The following is a 21,541-nucleotide window of genomic DNA, read 5'->3' as shown; positions in this document are numbered from 1 at the left end:
GGTCGTTGCAGTACTGTTGCTCCGCCACTAAGGGGGGCTATGGTACGTCTGATGGCACTGAAAGAGTTCTTCTGACCAGGTATCACAGACACCAATACATTTCACAGTCTGGCCTCCAGGGGGAGCTAAGGGCACTATGCATTAGGCCACTCCTCACAGTCTGGTAAAACTGGGGGTTGGATAGGAAGTTAGATCAGAAAGCTGACTGGGTTGGAACCAGGCAACACCTTGTGGCAGAGGGTGTTGTAGGGGAAGATTCAGAGGGGTCCCTGTCAGGGGTGGGATCCTGACAGAGGCCTAGCAACCAGAGAGAAAGTTACGGGACCGCGCCTGCACGATATAGCGGCGGTACCCCAAGAAAGGACAAGAAGCGAGGTTTATTGTGCTGAGTGAGAAACGAGATCAACGCAACAAGGAGAATACCAGTGGGAGTCGTGCTGTAAGACGAGGCAACATCCCACTGAGGCGCGTAACCGGTGGCCGGAACGCCGAGGAAGTATAGCATACCTCCCAACCGTCCCGATTTCAGCGGGACAGTCCCGCTTTGGCACCGGGGTCCCGCTTCGGGCATTTAAAATCCCGAATTTGCGGCCGCCGGTGAAGCAGCCCCGCCCACTCGGGAAGCGGAAGTTGCTGACTGAAATTACAGATTGGCATTTTAATTGTCCAATCTCAGTGTGCGGAATCCAAGCCATAGCAACCAATCAGGACGCAGCATGTCGGTTCGGTGGGCGTTTCTTGCTGCGGCCTTGGTAACCGCATCATGGTAACCCGCTGTACGGGCGCACATTCCCGCGCACGCTGTGAGGAGCCGCACGCACTGACCCCAGCTCCGCCGTCCGCTCCCGGCACCATGAAGATCGAGGAGGTGAAGAGCACCACGAAGACTCAGCGCATCGCCACCCACAGCCATGTCAAGGGCCTCGGCCTGGATGAGAGCGGGATGGCCAAGCAGGCGGCGGCCGGGCTGGTGGGGCAGGAGAACGGCCGGGAGGTGAGGCTCAGGGCTGGGCATGCGTGGCTCTGGTGGGACTACAGGTGCCAGCAGGCCCGGAGATCTGGGATGCTGCCGCATCATGTCTGCACGTGTTGTTCACCACTCTGCTTGCTGTCAGTGACTGGAGACCTGAATCTCCTCCAGCTGTAGCAGGCTGACTGTTTGCTACAATGTGTCAGTGCAGGGGAAATGATCGCACTGGATGCAGTTGTAACGGAACCGCTGCTGTTTTCAGCTTCTGGATGATTAAAAGGGAAATCAGTCTTCACTGACAGCAAGTGGAGGTCTGGACGGTAGAAAAGACCTGCAGCCGACCGTGTACGAGCTGTCGCTCCACTATGATAAAAGGGGCCCTCGCCCGTCCCCCGGCCTCACTGTGTGTGTTACTCCCTCTCCCCAGGTCCACCTCTGAGTTGCCGCCGCTGCTCCTAGTGTCTGTTATTGTCTGCAGCCAATCACTTAACTCAGTTTCTCACCCAGAGTTGACGGCATGAGTCGCTGATTGGCTGCAGCGCTGTCGAAGTAACATGAGTGCTGCATATATATACAAAAGGGACTTGGCCCCTATAATAATTATACCAGCCTAAGGCCGGCGTCACACTCGGCGTAAGACAATACGCCACATATTATACGGCCGTACTACGGGCGTAATACGGAGAAATGTCCCCAAAATATTGATCCGTAGTCAGGGTGTGTCAGCGTATTTTGCGCATGGCATCCTCCGTATGTAATCCGTATGGCATCCGTACTGCGAGATTTTCTATGGGGCTGTGCTGCATTATATTCTATGGGGCTGTACTGCATAATATTCTATGGGGCTGTGCTGCATTATATTCTATGGGGCTGTGCTGCATTATATTCTATGGGGCTGTGCTGCATTATATTCTATGGGGCTGTGCTGCATTATATTCTATGGGGCTGTGCGGCATTATATTCTATGGGGCTGTGCTGCATTATATTCTATGGGGCTGTGCTGCATTGTACAGTATGGAGCGTCGTGTGTGGCCATATTTTTTTGTTCATAATTATTGTTAACGAAACATTGTGATCAGAAGTGCTAAATGGGTGTGGTTGGGGCGTGGCTAGTTGTGAAATGGGTGTGGCCTAAAATTTGCCGCGGCGCGCATAGCCGCTGACTTTGTCCCTCTTTCCCTTCCCCTAAAGTTGGGAGGTATGGTATAGAGCTCCAGGCCAAACTTCAAACCTACGGCAGGACAGTCAGTTATAGGCGGGCTGTCTCACCCAATTGACCTAGGAAGACACAGGGGGGTAACAACAGGAGTGGGGCGACGCTAGAGTCCCGGAAGAGCTCCGGGCCTCCCCGTCATACGGGTGCATCCTAACCATAAGATCTGGGGGACGTGGAAGAACATCAGAATCGAGTTGTGAGGGAACACGAGAAACAGACACAACTGTTGTGGGGACTATCCCGTGAGCACAGCAGGGGAGGACCGCAACACACAAGCGCTAGAAGGTAGGCACAGATTTCCACCTGCAAAGGGAACTCTGGAGGTGCCATCGGACCGGCCGGACTTGCGCAGCCCGGTTAACCGTATTCCGGACTGAGGATCCTGAAGCCTTCAGTAAAGAGGTAAAGAGACTGCAACCTGGTGTCCTCGTTATTTACCGCGACCGGCACTTCACCGCACCATAACGACATCCCATACCTCCACCTTCATTGTACGCCCCTCAGCAGGGTCACGGACCGGGTCTAGCCACCGTGACAACTCCAGAACAGAGACTCCGAGACCCGGTACCGGGTACCCCTCGGCCCTGCGGTAGTGGGGGCGCTGCAAACTTGGCGTCACGAACAGGATCTACTTAAGCCTGAAGAATCAGGTCATGTGTGCCTTGGAATTGTGATTTATTGTGCTTGGACTGTGACTTATTGCAAAGACTGTGTATTGCCACTTGCCGCCAGAAGTTCCCGCCAAAACCGCCGCCATTACAGCGCTAAGGAGAGCGCAGGAGAAGAAGAAGGGCGTGGAGTGGGCGTAGACAAGCTGGAGAGCGCGAAAGACAATGGCCGCCCAGTCTAAATATTTCTGCCCCTTGAGGACGTGTCCGTCAGCAGCCGAGATCCGCCTCCTGATCCTCAATGGGGGGCGGAGACAACGAAAGCGAAACCGCCCATGAAGGAGAGAGCGGGAAAAGGACCAGGAAGAAGGAGTCAGCGACATGGAGGACGTCATGGCGAGCCACCCGGAGTCGGAGCGTGGGGTAGGAGCAGAGGACTCCCCAGCTACCCGGAGAGGCACCGCAGCCAGACCTCCACAGTTGACGGTGACCTCCTGCAGACCGGAGCGGACGAGCTGATCCACCAACTCCTGCAGACGCAGCTGAGCACTGAGGCCGGGTGGAAGAAGACCAACATCGGGAGCCTCACCAGACATCTGTCGGCAGCCTCATCTGGTCCGGAGCAAGAAAGAAGTTCCAGCGCTCCGAAGCCAGGAAGCAAGGCCCTACCGGAAAGCGAGGTGCTGCAAACAGAGAGGACAGCGCCACAGCGTAAGGCCCTGCAACCAGCGTTCCCGATCCTAGCGGAGACGCAGCAAATCGGCACCGGAGGGACCGCATCTGAAGCAGGTATGAAGAACGACCCTGCCCCGCCAGCAGAGGACCTGCTGATAGGCCCCGTCGCGGCACCCCCTCTCCCTGGGACCTATAGACTCCGGCGCCTTGCACCCTGGGATCGGGCCACGGATATGGAGCACTTCTTAAAGGCCCCGATCTCGCCGATCAGCTTGCCGAGCGAGGTCTATGCGGAGCTACGGCCGCCAGAGCGAGAGTAAACCTCGATGCCATGGATATGTAAATAGTTAACTGCTTGTTTCCCTGCTTCTTGCTGCTACAACCCGATTAGGGTAACTCTTAAAGGAATCCCTTTGTTTACCCGGGATCCCTTCTTCTACTTTTTGTTTTTTGTTTCCTGTTTATTCATCATTGAAAGAACTGCTGAATCATGAACAATGCATGATTACAAACTTTTTGTACATAGTTTGCACCTTCTTAAAGGTGCTCTCTACTGGTTTTACACAAGGAAAGGACTCTTTGCGAAGACACTGGTCTTGGAACCAGCACCGGAGTCCTTACTGCGAACAGACTTGCAGCTTGAGAAGTTGCACTACCTCATAGAGACTTGGTCCCCTCTTAAAGGGAATGTTCACATATTGCACTTATGAACAGTGTTGCCTTAAGATGGTTAAATGGCAATAATGTCTTGAAAGAAGAAGTTAAATGTAGCTAACTAGTTGATTGTGAGAAATGTTTAATGATGTTGATAGAAGAATGAGGACAGAAAGTGAACCCGTACGGGGTTAGTCAGCGAGTCCTCCTAGGAGCCATACAGAGATGGCTCAGTAATCCTGAACTGAAAGATGGATGATAAGTTCTATACCGTGTATAGTAGTAGAAAGGCAGTAGGCCCGGGCGGAAAGGGGCGGTCCTGTAACAGAAAGGAGAGGCAGTAGGCCTGGAGCAGATAGGACAGGCGGTCCTGCAGATGTAAAGAAGGAGAATGCAGAAAAGTTGATTAGCCTTATAATGTTTTATAAGAAGGTCTTTAGTGGATTCAGCGAGTACGTCCTTAAAGGCAAAGTTAAATTATTGTTCAAAAATTTGCACTTAGTAGAATGCCCGGTTGGGTAAAAAAAGTTATTTCTAGTATGTTACTTAAATAATTAACCATGTTTGTAACGTTCAAGTGTCCTCACCTCCCATAAAGGGAAGCTCTGTTAAAGTTTATTCGTTATTGCATTTCAAAAATTGTATGTCTTTTTGCTGACATGTATTGTTGTTTTCTTCCCAGTCCAGGAGTACTGGATTTAACCGGGGGGGAGTGCAGCGCTCCAGAGTCCTGGTCGTTGCAGTACTGTTGCTCCGCCACTAAGGGGGGCTATGGTACGTCTGATGGCACTGAAAGAGTTCTTCTGACCAGGTATCACAGACACCAATACATTTCACAGTCTGGCCTCCAGGGGGAGCTAAGGGCACTATGCATTAGGCCACTCCTCACAGTCTGGTAAAACTGGGGGTTGGATAGGAAGTTAGATCAGAAAGCTGACTGGGTTGGAACCAGGCAACACCTTGTGGCAGAGGGTGTTGTAGGGGAAGATTCAGAGGGGTCCCTGTCAGGGGTGGGATCCTGACAGAGGCCTAGCAACCAGAGAGAACGTTACGGGACCGCCCCTGCACGATATAGCGGCGGTACCCCAAGAAAGGACAAGAAGCGAGGTTTATTGTGCTGAGTGAGAAACGAGATCAACGCAACAAGGAGAATACCAGTGGGAGTCGTGCTGTAAGACGAGGCAACATCCCACTGAGGCGCGTAACCGGTGGCCGGAACGCCGAGGAAGTATAGAGCTCCAAGCCAAACTTCAAACCTACGGCAGGACAGTCAGTTATAGGCGGGCTGTCTCACCCAATTGACCTAGGAAGACACGGGGGTAACAACAGGAGTGGGGCGACGCTAGAGTCCCGGAAGAGCTCCGAGCCTCCCCGTCATACGGGTGCGTCCTAACCATAAGATCTGGGGGACGTGGAAGAACATCAGAATCGAGTTGTGAGGGAACACGAGAAACAGACACAACAGTTGTGGGGACTATCCCGTGAGCACAGCAGGGGAGGACCGCAACACACAAGCGCTAGAAGGTAGGCACAGATTTCCACCTGCAAAGGGAACTCTGGAGGTGCCATCGGACCGGCCGGACTTGCGCAGCCCGGTTAACCATATTCCGGACTGAGGATCCTGAAGCCTTCAGTAAAGAGGTAAAGAGACTGCAACCTGGTGTCCTTGTTATTTACCGCAACCGGCACTTCACCGCACCATAACGACATCCCATACCTCCACCTTCATTGTACGCCCCTCAGCAGGGTCATGGACCGGGTCTAGCCACCGTGACAACTCCAGAACAGAGACTCAGAGACCCGGTACCGGGTACCCCTCGGCCCTGCGGTAGTGGGGGCGCTGCACACTTACTATTCTGCCGATGCAGTCACTGTGTACATACATTACATTACTGATCCTGTACTGATCCTGAGTTACATCCTGTATTATACTCCAGAGCTGCACTCACTATTCTGCTGGTGCAGTCACTGTGTACATACATTACATTACTGATCCTGAGTTACACCCTGTATTATACTCCAGAGTTGCACTCACTATTCTGCTGGTGCAGTCACTGTATACATACATTATTGATCCTGAGTTACATCCTGTATTATACCGCAGAGCTGCACTCAGTATGCTGCTGGTGCAGACTAGTCTGTAGTCTGGGAAAGCTGGGTGATAATATAACATGCTTGATAATGGTGTATTAACCCTTTCATGTGTTCTTCCTCTATTTCAGACCCACCCACGGTCACTCTGTCCATCCACCCCCAAACAGTCCAAGAGGGGGAACGGGTGCGATTTACCTGCATGGCCACCGCTAACCCGGCCATTAAAGGTTACAGGTCAGTACCGCCTATTCACACGGATCCTGCTGTCGCCGCAGTGTCTAATATTCGGAGGGTAAATAATAATCTACTTTTGGTGCAATTATTTGGCAGCTGTTCAGCATCTTTTCTGAGTCACTAGCCGAGGTTCATTTACTAATGGCTGGGTTGTGCTTCTTCTTCTGCAGTAGGGACATAATGGCTGATGCTGAGCACTGCCAACCGGCGTCACTGCCAGCACTGCCGACGCCATATTGAATGGACGGCAGCCGGCTCATTTGATTAATTATAAAAATTGGAAGGTGGCAGATTTACCGGCCTCTGTCACCAGATCTTGCTTCACAAATACATTATCTTGTCATAATTCAATATGGCACCAGTGTCACATAATGGTGCCTCCATTATTAGCCATTTTTGTGAAAGCTCTGACAACCAATGTGACAGCTCTGACCAACAGTTGTCAATCCCTGGAGGATATCACTGTTTGGGATTGGTGACAGGTCTTGTGTGCCTTGTGAATGAAGCAACTGCGGATGCTTTCACTGTCTGTGGGAGTGGTGGTTACACATGCCCACTACAATTCCATTCACTGGCTATGGGAGTGGTGGTTACACATGCGCACTACGATTCCATTCACTGTCTATGGGAGTGGTGGTTACACATGCGCACTACGATTCCATTCACTGTCTATAGGAGTGATGGTTACATATGCGCACTACTACTCCAGTCACTGTCTATAGGAGTGGTGGTTACACATGCACACTACTACTCCAGTCACTGTCTAAGGGAGTGATGGTTACATATGCGCACTACGATTCCATTCACTGTCTATAGGAGTGGTGGTTACACATGCCCACTACAATTCCATTCACTGTCTATGGGAGTGGTGGTTACACATGCGCACTACGATTCCATTCACTGTCTATGGGAGTGGTGGTTACACATGCGCACTACGACTCCATTCACTGTCTATGGGAGTGGTGGTTAGACATGCCCACTACGATTCCATTCACTGTCTATGGGAGTGGTGGCTACACATGCGCACTACGATTCCATTCACTGTCTATAGGAGTGATGGTTACATATGCGCACTACTACTCCAGTCACTGTCTATAGGAGTGGTGGATACACATGCACACTACTACTCCAGTCACTGTCTATAGGAGTGATGGTTACTCATGCACACTACTACTCCAGTCACTGTCTAAGGGAGTGATGGTTACACATGCGCACTACGATTCCATTCACTGTCTATAGGAGTGATGGTTACATATGTGCACTACTACTCCAGTCACTGTCTATAGTAGTGGTGGATACACATGCACACTACTACTCCAGTCACTGTCTAAGGGAGTGATGGTTACACATGTGCACTACGATTCCATTCACTGTCTATAGCAGTGTAACCACCACTCCCATAGACGGTGATAGTTGTATTTACTAGAGATGTTTTATTATTTCATGGGGACGGTCCCTTTAACCTCCCCCTGCGCTCCAGAGCGGTCCGGGTCGTCAATCCTCCAGCGAGTTCACAGCGGCGAGTGTAGTGGAGGGAGCCCTACATGTCCATTAAACACCTTATCTGAGGAATTTAATGCCTTTTTATTTTACGATCCTGTTTACTGCCAACTGCTTCTGTTTTACAATCATGCATATTTAAACCAAACGGGTGTATTAATGTTTTATTTATCGCTGCCTTCAAGAGCGCCTGTTATCCTCCGGTTTCGTGTAGCGCGGGCAATAAGTGAGTGGAGAGGGGGGAGAGGAATCGTGCTGTGGCTCACACGACACCTATCTATGCCATGGGGCAGCCAGGATGCCCCACCGACAGCAGCCACCCACAATGCATTGCTATACTTCCTATAACAACAATGGATTTTTTGTTTTTGATTTTTAGGTGGGCCAAAGGCGGCGTGATCATCGAAGCGGCCAGGGACAGCTCGTATGAGACGCAAGTGGATTATACGTTTTTCACCGAGCCGGTCTCCTGTGAAGTGCACAATGAGGTCGGAAGCACGAACGTCAGCACTCTGGTGGATGTACAGTGTGAGTGAAGCTGGAGAACTACACAGTCCAGCATGCCCTGGGACATTTTTTATGCTGAATCTGCTATAGACTCCATGGAGCCACATGAGAAGACACCAGTCTTCCAACCCAAGAGCTTAAAGGGACTATTCCGATCTGCATCAGTGGGTATATTCCGACTGATATACAGCTTATATACAAGGCTGCGGTAATCAGAGGGAGGGGACACATCATCATTTCACTTTCTGCAGTCTTTATACATTAATCCCCCGATGTCTTTAATCAATCAGAGAGCGAGCATTCCTCATTTGCATGACAATTATCACCATTTATTTTGACGAGTCTCTTGAACTTATTTATTTCCCTCAGGAAGAGGCATTTTTTGCGTATTGAACTGACATGGAGGACATCGTCCTTGTACGCCCCAAGTGTTAAGGTACCTTCACACTAAGCGACTTTACAACGATAACGATAGCGATCCGTGACGTTGCAGCGTCCTGGATAGCGATATCGTTGTGTTTGACACGCAGCAGCGATCAGGATCCTGCTGTGATATCGCTGGTCGTTGCTGAAAGTCCAGAACTTTATTTGGTCGTCAGATCGGCGTGTATCGTCGTGTTTGACAGCAAAAGCAACGATGCCTGCAATGTTTTACAATGGCAACCAGGGTAAATATCTGGTTACTAAGCGCAGGACCGCGCTTAGTAACCCGATATTTACCCTGGTTACCATTGTAAAAGTAAAAAAAAACACTACATACTCACCCTCTGATGTCTGTCACGTCCCCCGGCGTCCAGCGGCCAACGATGCCGAAGTCCCCAGGTAACCAGGGTAAACATCGGGTTACTAAGCGCAGGGCCGCGCTTAGTAACCCGATGTTTACCCTGGTTACCAGTGTAAATGTAAAAAAAAAAAAACACTACATACTTACATTGCCGTGTCTGTCGCGTCCCTCGCCTTCAGCTTCCCTGCACTGTGTAAGCGCCGGCCCTAAGCACAGCGGTGACGTCACCGCTGTGCTTTGCTTTACGGCCGGCACTGACACATTCAGTGCAGGAAGCTCTGAGCAGCAGCGCGGACGCCGGGGGACGTGACAGACATCAGAAGGTGAGTATGCAGTGTTTTTTTTTTTACTTTTACAATGGTAACCAGGGTAAATATCGGGTTACTAAGCGCGGCCCTGCGCTTAGTAACCCGATATTTACCCTGGTTACCATTGTAAAACATTGCTGGCATCGTTGCTTTTGCTGTCAAACACGACGATACACGCCGATCTGACGACCAAATAAAGTTCTGGACTTTCAGCAACGACCAGCGATATCACAGCGGGATCCAGATCGCTGCTGCGTGTCAAACACAACGATATCGCTAGCCAGGACGCTGCAAAGTCACGGATCGTTGTCGTTCTCGTTGCAAAGTCGTTTAGTGTGAAGGTACCTTTAAGGTACCGTCACATTAAGCGACGCTGCAGCGATATCGACAACGATGCCGATCGCTGCAGCGTCGCTGTGTGGTCGCTGGAGAGCTGTCACACAGACAGCTCTCCAGCGACCAACGATGCCGAAGTCCCCGGGTAACCAGGGTAAACATCGGGTTACTAAGCGCAGGGCCGCGCTTAGTAACCCAATGTTTACCCTGGTTACCAGTGTAAATGTAAAAAAAAAAAAACCACTACATACTTACATTGCCGTGTCTGTCGCGTCCCTCGCCTTCAGCTTCCCTGCACTGTGTAAGCGCCGGCCCTAAAGCACAGTGGTGACGTCACCGCTGTGCTTTGCTTTACGGCCGGCACTGACACATTCAGTGCAGGAAGCTCTGAGAAGCAGCGCGGACGCCGGGGGACGTGACAGACATCAGAGGGTGAGTATGTACTGTTTTTTTTTTTACTTTTACAATGGTAACCAGGGTAAATATCGGGTTACTAAGCGCGGCCCTGCGCTTAGTAACCCGATATTTACCCTGGTTACCATTGTAAAACATTGCTGGCATCGTTGCTTTTGCTGTCAAACACGACGATACACGCCGATCTGACGACCAAATAAAGTTCTGGACTTTCAGCAACGACCAGCGATATCACAGCGGGATCCAGATCGCTGCTGCGTGTCAAACACAACGAGATCGCTATCCAGGACGCTGCAACGTCACGGATCGTTGTTGTTCTTGTTGCAAAGTCGTTTAGTGTGAAGGTACCTTTAGTCACCGAAGGTCCCAGCAGTGGACCCAGCTCATTGTTGTGGGGTACTAGTCCCTGAACACTATGGTTGTTTAAGCCATTAACCCCTTAACGACCTTTGCTTTGATGTGAATATATGTCAAAGGTCGTGTCCTTGCACTCCATGCCGGACGCTAACAGGTGCGGGTGGAATCGCAATCCACCCGCGGCTGTTAACATGTTAAATGCCGCCGTCAATCTCTGACAGGGGCATTTAACATGCTCGCACTGGAAGCGCATCACAAACCCGCCCATGTCTCATGACTGCGGGTCGCCAATGGGTTGGCATGACAACCCGGGATGTGCAGAAGAGCCCTGTGGTTGTCATTGCTGCATCACTATGAGCGCCGCCCCCTATAGACAGATAAAGAAAATGGAAACACCAAAATTATGTTTTTTTTTGTTGCTGCAACATTCCAATAAAATACAATAACGGAAGATCATATCTACACCAATATGGTATCAATAAAAACATCAGCTCGGCACGCAAACAATAAGCCCTCACCCAACCCCAGATACCGAAAAATGGAGATGCTACAGATCTCGGAGAATGGCACTTTTTTTTTGTTGCAACCTTTGGATTTTTTTCACCACTTAAGTAAAAAAGAACCTATGCATGTTTGGTGTCTATGAACTGGTAATGACCTGGAGAATCACAATGGCAGGTCAGTTTTAGCATTTGGTGAACATGGTGAAAAAAAACCCCAAACAATTGTGGAATTGCATTTTTTTGCAATTTCACCGCACTTTGAATTTTTTTCCCATTTTCCAGTACAGACTATGGCAAAATGGTGTCGTTCAAAAGTACAACTCGTCCCACAAAAACAAGCCCTTACATGACCATATTGACCAAAAATGAAGAAAGTTATAGCTCTGGGAAGAAGGGAAAGGAAAACCTAAAATCAAAAACCAAAAATCCCACGGTCATTAAGGGGTTAAGCTCCTTTCCACCAATTGGGCATGCCAAACTCTGCTCCCTTTACTATATTTCCCTGCAGTGGACCAGCTCATTATTGGGGGAACTAGCATCCACAACCACTTTAACTCTTAATAATCAATTTTGTAATAAAGGCCAGTTTTTAGTCCTGACAGGGAATAGAAACCGCCCAGTGAGCACAGCCTGTTGATCCAATCGTTCCCGCCCCTGCTTAGAAAATTGGGCAGGCCAAACAATTTTCTTTCTTTTTCTTGGGGTGCACTTACCAACGGTCCCAGCATTGGACCAGCTCATTGTTGAGGGATGTAGTTCCTGTTGCTGATCCCTACGGAGTTATTAATGTCTCTATTAAAGGGAACCATTCACCCCCAAAATTCAAGGTGAGCTAAGCCCACCAGCATCAGGGGCTTATCAACAGCATTCTGTAATGCTGTAGATAAGCCCTCGATGTAACCTGAAAGATGAGAAAAAGAGGTTAGATTATACTCACCCAGGGGCGGTCCGGTCCGGGGTCTCCCATCTTCATAGAATGACGTCCTCTTCTTGTCTTCACGCTGCGGCTCCGGCGCAGGCGTACTTTGTCTGCCCTGTTGAGGGCAGAGCAAAGTACTGCAGTGCGCAGGCGTGGGCCTCTCTGACCTTTCCCAGCACCTGCGCGCTGCAGTACTTTGCTCTGCCCTCAACAGGGCAAAGTACGCCGGCGCCGGAGCCGCAGCGTGAAGACCAGAAGAGGACGTCACCGTAAGAAGATGGGACGCCCCGGACCGGACCGCGACGCCCATCGGACCACAGCGGGACCGCCCTTGGATGAGTATAATCTAACCTCTTTCTCACCTTTAAGGTTACATCGGGGGCTTATCTACAGCATTACAGAATGCTGTAGATAAGCACCTGATGCTGGTGGGCTTAGCTCACCTTCGATTTTGGGGGTGACAGGTTCCCTTTAAGCACAGGCTGCTGTTCCAGTGGTTCCCGCCCCTGACTAGAAAATTGGGTGGGAAAATAAGTTCCTTTCATTTTTTATGGACCTCTTAGATGGTCTATATATAAGCTTCCACTTGGCTCCTTGCTTCGTTGTTCTGTGTCAACAACCCTTTATTAGTGTCCCCTACCATATCCACAATTTTGTCTGTTAAAGCATGAGATGCGGCTGGAGGTCACTTTGTCATTCCGAAAAATAATTAGAAACTGCTCCTTAGAAAGGAAGTAAGACTCTTTTTTTAGAGAAGTGATTAAAGAAAAAAAAATTACAATCCTGAAAAATTAGAAAACGCATTCCTTATTCTTTTGAAGACGGTGAGGGAATCCATCTCTCTGGTGATACGCTTTTGATTTATAATGTTCTCTCGCTTTGGTACTATGGATGGGCATGAATAAGTAATGCTCAATACCCCTGACATAGGACGGGGAGTTCTATTTTAAGAGATTGCCTGAGCGAGTTCTTCACTTCCTGCGAACGCCTAGGGACCCCCACTAATGATGTGAATGCTTCTCTCGACAGTTGCCCCCAGAATCGTTGTTGAGCCCAAGCCTGCAATAACGGACATGGGCTCTGACGTAACCCTGACCTGTATCTGGACGGGAAATCCTCCACTTACTTTAACGTGGACCAAGAAAGGCTCAAATATGGTGAGTAGGTCTTAGTCTTTTAGACTGTGAAGTAGTCCATAAAAACAGTCAACACAGCGTATTTCAAAAAGATAACCGTGTTGACCAATTACACAAAAAGGCTTAAAGGGACTTGCCACTTCCCATAAGTATGTAATTTTTTTTTAATCTACTGTAAATGACACTTTTCACCTGAATCTGATGCTGTTTTTCTTTTGTTCCTGAGCCTCTCCATTCCTGATATATGGCCCCTTCTGCTGTAGATACAAATATAGTCTGATTACCTAAGTGGGCGTGGTCATGAACAAGGCGCCCACAGTTGGCGACCACACCCACTTTACTTACAAGACTAGCTTTATATGCAGGGAAGAGAGGGTCATATCTCATAAATGGAGTGGCGCAGGAACAAAAGAAAAACTACTCCGGCTTCAGGGGAACAACGACTTTTACACCAGGAACAAAAATTCCATATTTATGGCAACTGACAGCTCCCCTTTAAGCTTTTTTATGAAATTGGTTTTAGAGTATTTCCTAAGTGCACTGAGCCTTAGTGTATGAGACCTTTTAGGGTTGTAGTTAGCTACAATACCAACAACAGCGTATACGAAAAGTATGGCGCTGTGCTCGGTGCCCAGAGTCAGACCTCCAACGATCTTCACTATTCTAGAAAAGATTGCACAGACAGTCTTGATCTCTTGTTTTCAGGTCTTAAGCAACAGTAACCAATTATTTCTGAAGTCTGTGAGCCAGGAAGACGCAGGGCAGTACGTCTGCAAAGCCATCGTTCCCCGTATCGGAGTGGGAGAAAGGGAGGTGACGTTGTTCGTCAATGGTGAGTGTCTTTTCCAAGTTGAATTATTTGAAAAAGAGTGGTTGCTATGGATACACTGCCCAACAGTTACAATCTTTTAAACGGTGTTGCCAGGCAATTTGTCAATAGCAACCAGTCTTAGATTACTTAAAGTGTTCATTTTCAGACCAAATTGACAAAATGTTGAGGGATGGGTAGCCTTCAAACTGCTCAAACCACACCACGGAGAACCCCTTTAATGCTAGGAACCGCTAATGATATAATTTTTTAGAACCGATATAATTATTTTTTATAGAACTGAAAAAATATATATTTTGTAGATTGCAATACATATTGTAAAGTCAACAAAAAATAAATACAAGTCACAGTACACGGAGGAAAATAGTAAAAAACTGAATAAATTATTGAAGAAAAAATAAATGCAAGGGGTCATTATGACCCCTTTAACAGTTCTTAAGCTCCAAATTTCTGCGTGATCATGTAGGCAATTTTTTGAAAACTTTAGGGCAGATTCTCCTTATTGTGCCAAAATTTACAGGCGAAACAGCAGAGAGTCACCATTAGTTCCATCTATTCTGAGCTGATGGTGAGAGAAGCCATTAATCCTACAATGATCTCTGGCGGTGCAGCCCGAGCCCTCCCAGACTGACCGTTCATGAGACCTCGTGAAGTGAGGAAAGAAAGCGGCAACGTACAGGACATGCAGCATCCATCCGAGTAATACCCACATCGGTAAAACCGGCACAAGCAAATTACACGCGGAGATAAAATCAGCAGATTGGACGATAAAACAAAGAAGGATATAAAACAAGTAGTGCTTATTATGCCTAATGTGGTAGCAAATTCGGCAGGTTTGCATTAATTCCCCCTGATGAGATAATGGGCATGAACGTCGCCCTAATCCATCTCAGAAAGAGAAGCCTGTGCACCTGAGGACGACCTTAAAGGGGGCCAGATAGAACATCCCCTAATCAAGAACATCCCCTAAAAGTTTTAGTTAAAATATATATTGAGGAAGAAAACGTTTCCATGTGAAATGAATGTGGAAGCCCAGCGACCACTGACAGTAACATCAGCACATGTCCATCCTTCCAAGGTCCTCCGATGATCACCAGCGAAGGCGTGCAATACGCAGTGCGAGGCGGAGTGGGGAAAGTAGAGTGCTTTATCGGAAGCACTCCACCTCCTGACCGGATTGTGAGTACAATGCTTTTGACATCATTATTCCTTTTGTTTCCATGCATACTACTGGTGGGATTGAGGATCATCTTTCTATCCATGGCTACCTAGAACAGATATCTCTTTAGATTGTGTGGATATGTGTCAGTGGTGTAGGCGTGGGGGGTGTAGGACTCGCTGACTCTTAGGACAGCTGTACTATATATTGTGCCATTGTTATGGCGTCGGTCTGAGCATCAGAAGCACTCTGCCACCTGGCCCCATTGTATGTCTTTATCTTCTGTCCAGGTTTCCATGTTTGACTTACTAGTTGTAGTTACATATGTCCTGGTGGGATTGAGGAGATCTTTCAATTCCTGGCTAACTGCATAGAGACTCTAAAGATTAGCACGTGAAAGAATACTACTATTTAGATTGTTTGAAGAAGTGTCAGTGGTTTAACTTTAGAGAATACCGAGAATATGGCCACCCCTAGGACACCTGTGTTATAGATCATAAGTGATGTATCATGGTGTCTAGTCCACGTCTCTGGGTGAAGGACTCTGCATTCTCTCTGCATTGTAAGTAAATATAAGTACAAATTCATTCCATGTTCCCTGGTGGGATTGAGGGAGGTCTTTCTATGATTGGCTAACTCTATAAAATAGCAAATAGAAATCCTTTTAGATTGCATAGATACAGTATGTGTAATTTTGGTGGGTGCAAAGACTGCAGTGACCCCTAAGACAGCTGTACTATATATCATAAGATATATATATGCTTTTTTTTTAGCTGGTCCTCTATACCGAAATCATAGTGCGAGTATTTTATCAGAAGCACGCAGCCGTTTGACAAGTTTTGAGCATGTTTTGACATCATCCTTACTTGTTTCGATGTAGACTAATGTCCTGGTGGGATTGCGGTGGATCTTTATATCCATGGCTAACTTTCTATAGGCTCTAAGAGTAGTAAGCGAATAAATACTTTGATAGTATGTAGACATGTATGTGGTGTACTTGTAGGGGATGTAGAGTGCGGTGACCCCTAGGACAGCTGTACTAATATATCGGGAGCGATGTATTGAAAGTAACTGGTAAGTGTAGGTTTTTCACCCCGTCAAAAGTATATTTTCTTAAGTAGTGTCTGGAAATGCAATATATATGAGCCAAGCAGGTTTAATGTACTCTTCACAGAATTAATCTGGAGCAGCGGACCTCAGTATTGCAATTCCAGGTCTGAACTCTACATGATTAAAGTTTCGACCACCCTTGGAGAAAAGGGATATATGGCAATTATTTCTTTTATGGGCTTTGCTCGGCTGATGAATGATTATTCCAATAATCACATCTTGCTGAGACAACGACCCTGCGCTCCATAACCTGGAGCCATCTCCTCAGCAGTGGCGCCACCTATCTGACCATTGCAGTACTTCATGCCTAGTTTTTGTCTTTTGGAAATATAACAGTCAGAGAAGCCATAGAGGATACATATATATGACGGCTTCAGAAGCCAGAGCCCTGGCGCAGATGAATGCAGTGGTCGCTCCCACCTCTCCGGATATATATGTCTTTTTGCATTAATTAAAGTGCAAATTTGTGCTGGCTTCACAGCTGCCTCACCATAAAGTCCCGAGGGAGACTCGGTTTCCAAACAGCATCCACTGCGGCTGAAATCATTTTATCACGGCTTACAAAATGAAGTGTTTAGCAGAGGAAGCGACTGAGGAGAATTCATTATAGGCTTTTCAGTGATTTGGATTTTCCAGTTAACCATTACAGATCTGCGAAGCTCTGGAGAGAAATTGCCGCGTCTCCCAAGGCTGCTCTATTAGAGAGGCAATTTACCCTGTGGTTATTGGATTATTAGTAAAGTACCATAGCCAAACATCGAGTCAGTATGGAAATTAGAAAAAATTACTATTAATAAATGACTGTTCTCACTGATGATTCCAGAACACGAAATAACTTCACAGCAAAATGTTACAAAATATGTTTCAAATGTAAAAATATAAGTGTTCCAAAAGCAAAAATCACATTTTTTTTAAGTGCCATAAAAAGCCACTTTCCATTGTTCGCACTTTTTTTGTGTTTTTTCTATTAAAAGATAAGACTTTATTCTTCAGCCACATCGTATGTAAATCGCTGCCAATCGATCTGATGGGTGGTCCCGGGCATCTGGAAAAAACTCTAGTTCACTTTCAGTTCACATTAGGCTGCTTTCATACATCAGTTTTTTGCCATCAGTCACGATTGTTGAAAAAAAACGGATCCGTCACAGATTGTAAAAAACGGATCTGGTTTTTTTTCCGTATTCGACTAGCTGATCCAGCTAAATGGATCCTAAAAAAATCTGAGCATGCCCAGTTAAAAAAAAAACGGAATCCGTCTCCGGATTCCGTCATTTGATGGATCCGGCGCCATAGGTTTCCATTCTAGCAAATGACGGATGGCGATGGATCCATCGTTGTCCGTTTTTTCGACGAACACAAAAAAGGTTACTATGTCTGTTTTCTCCAGCCGCCGGAAAAACAATTTTTGACGGATCTGGAGAAAAACGGATGAAACATGAGGCCATCTGTCCCACTCCGTCGCTAATACAAGTCTATGAGAAAAAAAAAGGATCCGGTGGCAACTTTTGCCAGATCCGTTTTTTTCAAAATTCGCCGGATTGTGACTCATGGCAAAAAACCGATGTGTGAAAGCAGCCTAACACTTTACATCTCCCACTTTTGCGCACTCCTGAGTTCCAGCGTATGCATATTTCATGCTGCCTCGTTTGGCAAAGTGGAGTCATCGAGGCATTAAGATATACGCCGGACTGGAGGTAGACAGCACGATGTGCATGACGTAGGAGACATCAATCAAGGCACATTGAATGGATTTTTACTTATTTATTTACAGCACGCAATTAGAATAACATATCTATCTGCTGGAAGGACACTGTGATTGTCCGTCCCTTTATATTCTCCGAACTAAATGTATAGATTATATACAGTAAGGCAGATGAAACTGTACTTTCTTACATTAGAAGTTTGTGATAGACACTGTGCAGTCATCATCATTATCTTTGATAAGAGTTTCTGTCCAAACTTGAGTGGTACAGTTCATGCATTTGTATCATTCAGGAATGCCAAGCTCCGATAGGTATGATAAAATCACATTTTAGAAGGGCATTATAGTACAGTAATAAAAGCCATTGTTATCAGGGTTTTGGTTTCTTGTAACATCTGCAGATTCCCCATGAATTAAATGGTGGCTGATTAGTTTTGTAGGAACTTGTAATTTTGCATTTACTACACAACAGTTCTATATTTTTTTGTTCTGATAATTAACTTCTTGCAAACTTTAGGCCTGGGCATGGAAGGAGAGATATCTAGAAATCGGAACCATGGATAGATATACCGTGGAACGGACTAAAACAGAAAACGGTGTACGATCCATCCTCACCATCACCGGTATCATGGAGTCCGACTTTCAAACCAGTTATAACTGCACAGCGTGGAATGCCTTCGGATCAGGAACGGCCATCATCAGACTTATAGAGAAAGGTATAGATGTGTAGCCCTACTGTTTCCAATGATCACCTTCACTCCGAGAAGCATTTTCTTTCCATTTTTGGACCGTTGCTTACACTCATCACTATTTCTATGTGGGTGTAGATGCTTGCATGTGGGATTTTGTTCGACTGGAGCACTAAATTAGCTTTCCTTCACTCATAATTGGCCACATCAAAAAAATGGTTACCCGTGTTTAAGTTTTTATCGAAAAGCATCTTTGTTTTGCCCAAGCCATTTCATGTCTAAGCCAATGACTGTTTCTTTAAGTTGACTCCTTGCTCCATCCTTAATTAGTCTAGGCTCTTAGCTAAACAAGTCTTACAAAAAGTTTGTAAAATTTCTAAAAGAACCGTTGAGGAAATCATTGCCTTTGAAACTATTTCCTTTTTTTTTCCAGAAGTGGTATCGGTAGGAATCATTGCCGGAGCAACTATTGGAGCTGGGATTCTGGTCATTATCTTCTTTGTCTTCTTCATTTTCTTCCTCTACCGACGTCGTAAAGGCAGTGAGTACCAACGTTAAAGTCTTCTGACAAATGTATGAGGAGCTCGAGGCTTTCCCAGCGGAGCCAATTAAGAGGCCTTGCTATAGTTTGTGATAAGTGATGTATCCACCGAATGCACAGTTGCTCGGGCTTCTCGTTCGAAAAGAGACAGCGCAACGTGTGAATACTGAGATTCTGCTAAAATGCTATGTCAGTTCTTGTGGAGATGTTCTTGGCGAGATAGTATGTCAAGACGAGAAAGCCAAGATCACCACGGAGCAAATAACAACAAAAGTTTTATCATAGTTCAACTTAGCTCATTAGTAAATCCTGGGTGATCTCACGACTTTCCTCAGTGATATCTAGGTAGTTTGTAAAGTCCGGTAGACCGGACAGGTTAATATTCTGTGACTGGGACACATTGGACTTTATTTTTGGCTTTCAAAAGAACATATTTTTGAAAATTGTAGATTTTGCTCAGTGTTTAAAAAATAAAATCTCAATATATTCTTATCAGGTCGAAAGGATGTCACACTAAGGAAGCTTGATATCAAAGTGGAGACAGTCAATCGGGAACCTCTAACCATGCACCCTGATCGAGAAGAAGACACATCTAGTGTTTCTACTGCAACGCGAGTCATGAAAGCCATCTATTCGGTAAGAAAATGAGGCGCATTGCTACAAATCAACTTAATAATTGAACCGATTTAATACTTTTCATTCATCCACTATGACCACATTGGCTAATTATTTCCATTGACGCAAATGTTTCTACTGAGTTAAGCTGATAGTTTGATAATGTGATAGTTTTCCTTTTAAGACTATGTGTTTGGGCCCCATACACAAGACATAGATTGGCCAACGAACGATGGCTCATCGGTTGTCCGAAAGAACCTCCAAGATGCCTGATCATTGTTTTCACTGTTAATGATTGTTGGTTGATAGGACATCAGCCATTTCAGCTGACTTTCATATTACGTTTTTGGGGGATTTTAGTAATAATCAACCCTTGCGTTTCCTACCTACCATGAGCCTGAAAATTACAGGTTCTTTCACTATTCTTGTGGAGTCTTCTTCGTACGATGATTTCTTCCCAAAGAGCAAAATTAGGACTGGTCTGTCCCTGCATCACCATTCGTAAAGTCTTCTCAAACCTAATTAGCATGATATAAAGCAATGACCCCTCAGGCTTTCAAATGTTCTAACATGACGATGTTTCATAAAGTCTAATATTTCTAAAGTCATTAAGTCTTTGGTCATAAATTAATCCTAACACTCGGGATTTTTGGGAGGTTATTATATCATCTTGTCATTAGTCCCCACTAGATATAATTCAGATAGCATTACTTTATTTAGCTGATTGCTTTTATCTGGAAATTTAGAGCATACATTGCTTCAGTTAGGTCATGTGATCACATAGTAAAATCCCAGGAATTACATGGCTTTTATTCTATGAAAGGTTGGTCACCATCTCATTAAATAGAAGTTCTTGTATGATGTAATTGCACGGACTGCATCACTGAGGTTCTCCACATAAGCTCTTATCAAAGATAATGATGATGACTGCACAGTGCCTGTCACCAAGTTTTAATTATAGTTCAATCTCGTATACTAATAATCAATTAGTTTAATTAGGAGAGTATAGAGGAAAGGGATAATCAGTGTCCTCCCACAAACAGAGGTGGTACTGATCATGTGATGCTGCGCTGATACAACATGGGATTTATAGCAGGGCACAGAGGAATAACATGGAGGATGAAAGCTAGGAATGGAGGCAGAGACTGAACTACATGAAAATTAATACACTGTACATACGACAAGGGTATGACAGACCATCGGCTATAGAAGGAAAAACTGGGAGTGATTCTTTATGAGGTCTTAGATTTGTTTTTTAGCTACACCGATAAACTGGTAGACTGACTCTTCTTATCTACATTTTGCTTATTTATAGTCTTTTAAGGACGACGTGGACTTGAAGCAAGACCTACGTTGTGACACCATCGACAGAGAGGAGTATGAGCTCAAGGTGCGGCACCCATATATATTCAACCAATACAAATAAATTAATACTCCAAATGTGGCACTTTCAGGATGTGTAGTTACCGCCAGTCCCCGGCACAAGTCTCGGAGCTATGTAGCATTAACAAGCCGATGCCGTCTGAAGCTTCACGTGGCATCGTCCATTCACAAGACTGAAGCTATCTTGATTTGCACACTTGCACGAACGAGTTGTCTGGCATGCAAGATCATCGAGTGACGTGTACTTATTTTTGTGAGATGTGTTATTTATGCTGTGTTTAATACCTCTTTCTTTCTT

General features: G+C 46.3%; 1 protein-coding gene across 1 annotated transcript in view; it reads left to right on the top strand.

Annotated features, from left to right (window-relative positions):
• The window catches only part of KIRREL1 (kirre like nephrin family adhesion molecule 1), a 292,167-nt gene that overhangs the window by 268,166 nt on the left and 2,460 nt on the right, over positions 1-21,541 (top strand). Inside the window, exons 6-14 of the mRNA XM_077258547.1 lie at positions 6,346-6,451; positions 8,331-8,479; positions 13,109-13,236; positions 13,921-14,047; positions 15,123-15,223; positions 18,533-18,731; positions 19,138-19,245; positions 19,742-19,881; positions 21,176-21,250. Of these exons, the coding sequence (XP_077114662.1) occupies positions 6,346-6,451; positions 8,331-8,479; positions 13,109-13,236; positions 13,921-14,047; positions 15,123-15,223; positions 18,533-18,731; positions 19,138-19,245; positions 19,742-19,881; positions 21,176-21,250 (1,133 nt within the window). The remainder of the gene's footprint in view (positions 1-6,345; positions 6,452-8,330; positions 8,480-13,108; positions 13,237-13,920; positions 14,048-15,122; positions 15,224-18,532; positions 18,732-19,137; positions 19,246-19,741; positions 19,882-21,175; positions 21,251-21,541) is intronic.

The sequence above is a fragment of the Ranitomeya variabilis genome, chromosome 1 (assembly GCF_051348905.1).
Source record: "Ranitomeya variabilis isolate aRanVar5 chromosome 1, aRanVar5.hap1, whole genome shotgun sequence".
Lineage (NCBI taxonomy): Eukaryota > Metazoa > Chordata > Amphibia > Anura > Dendrobatidae > Ranitomeya > Ranitomeya variabilis.
This window is presented reverse-complemented; position numbering and strand designations above follow the sequence as displayed.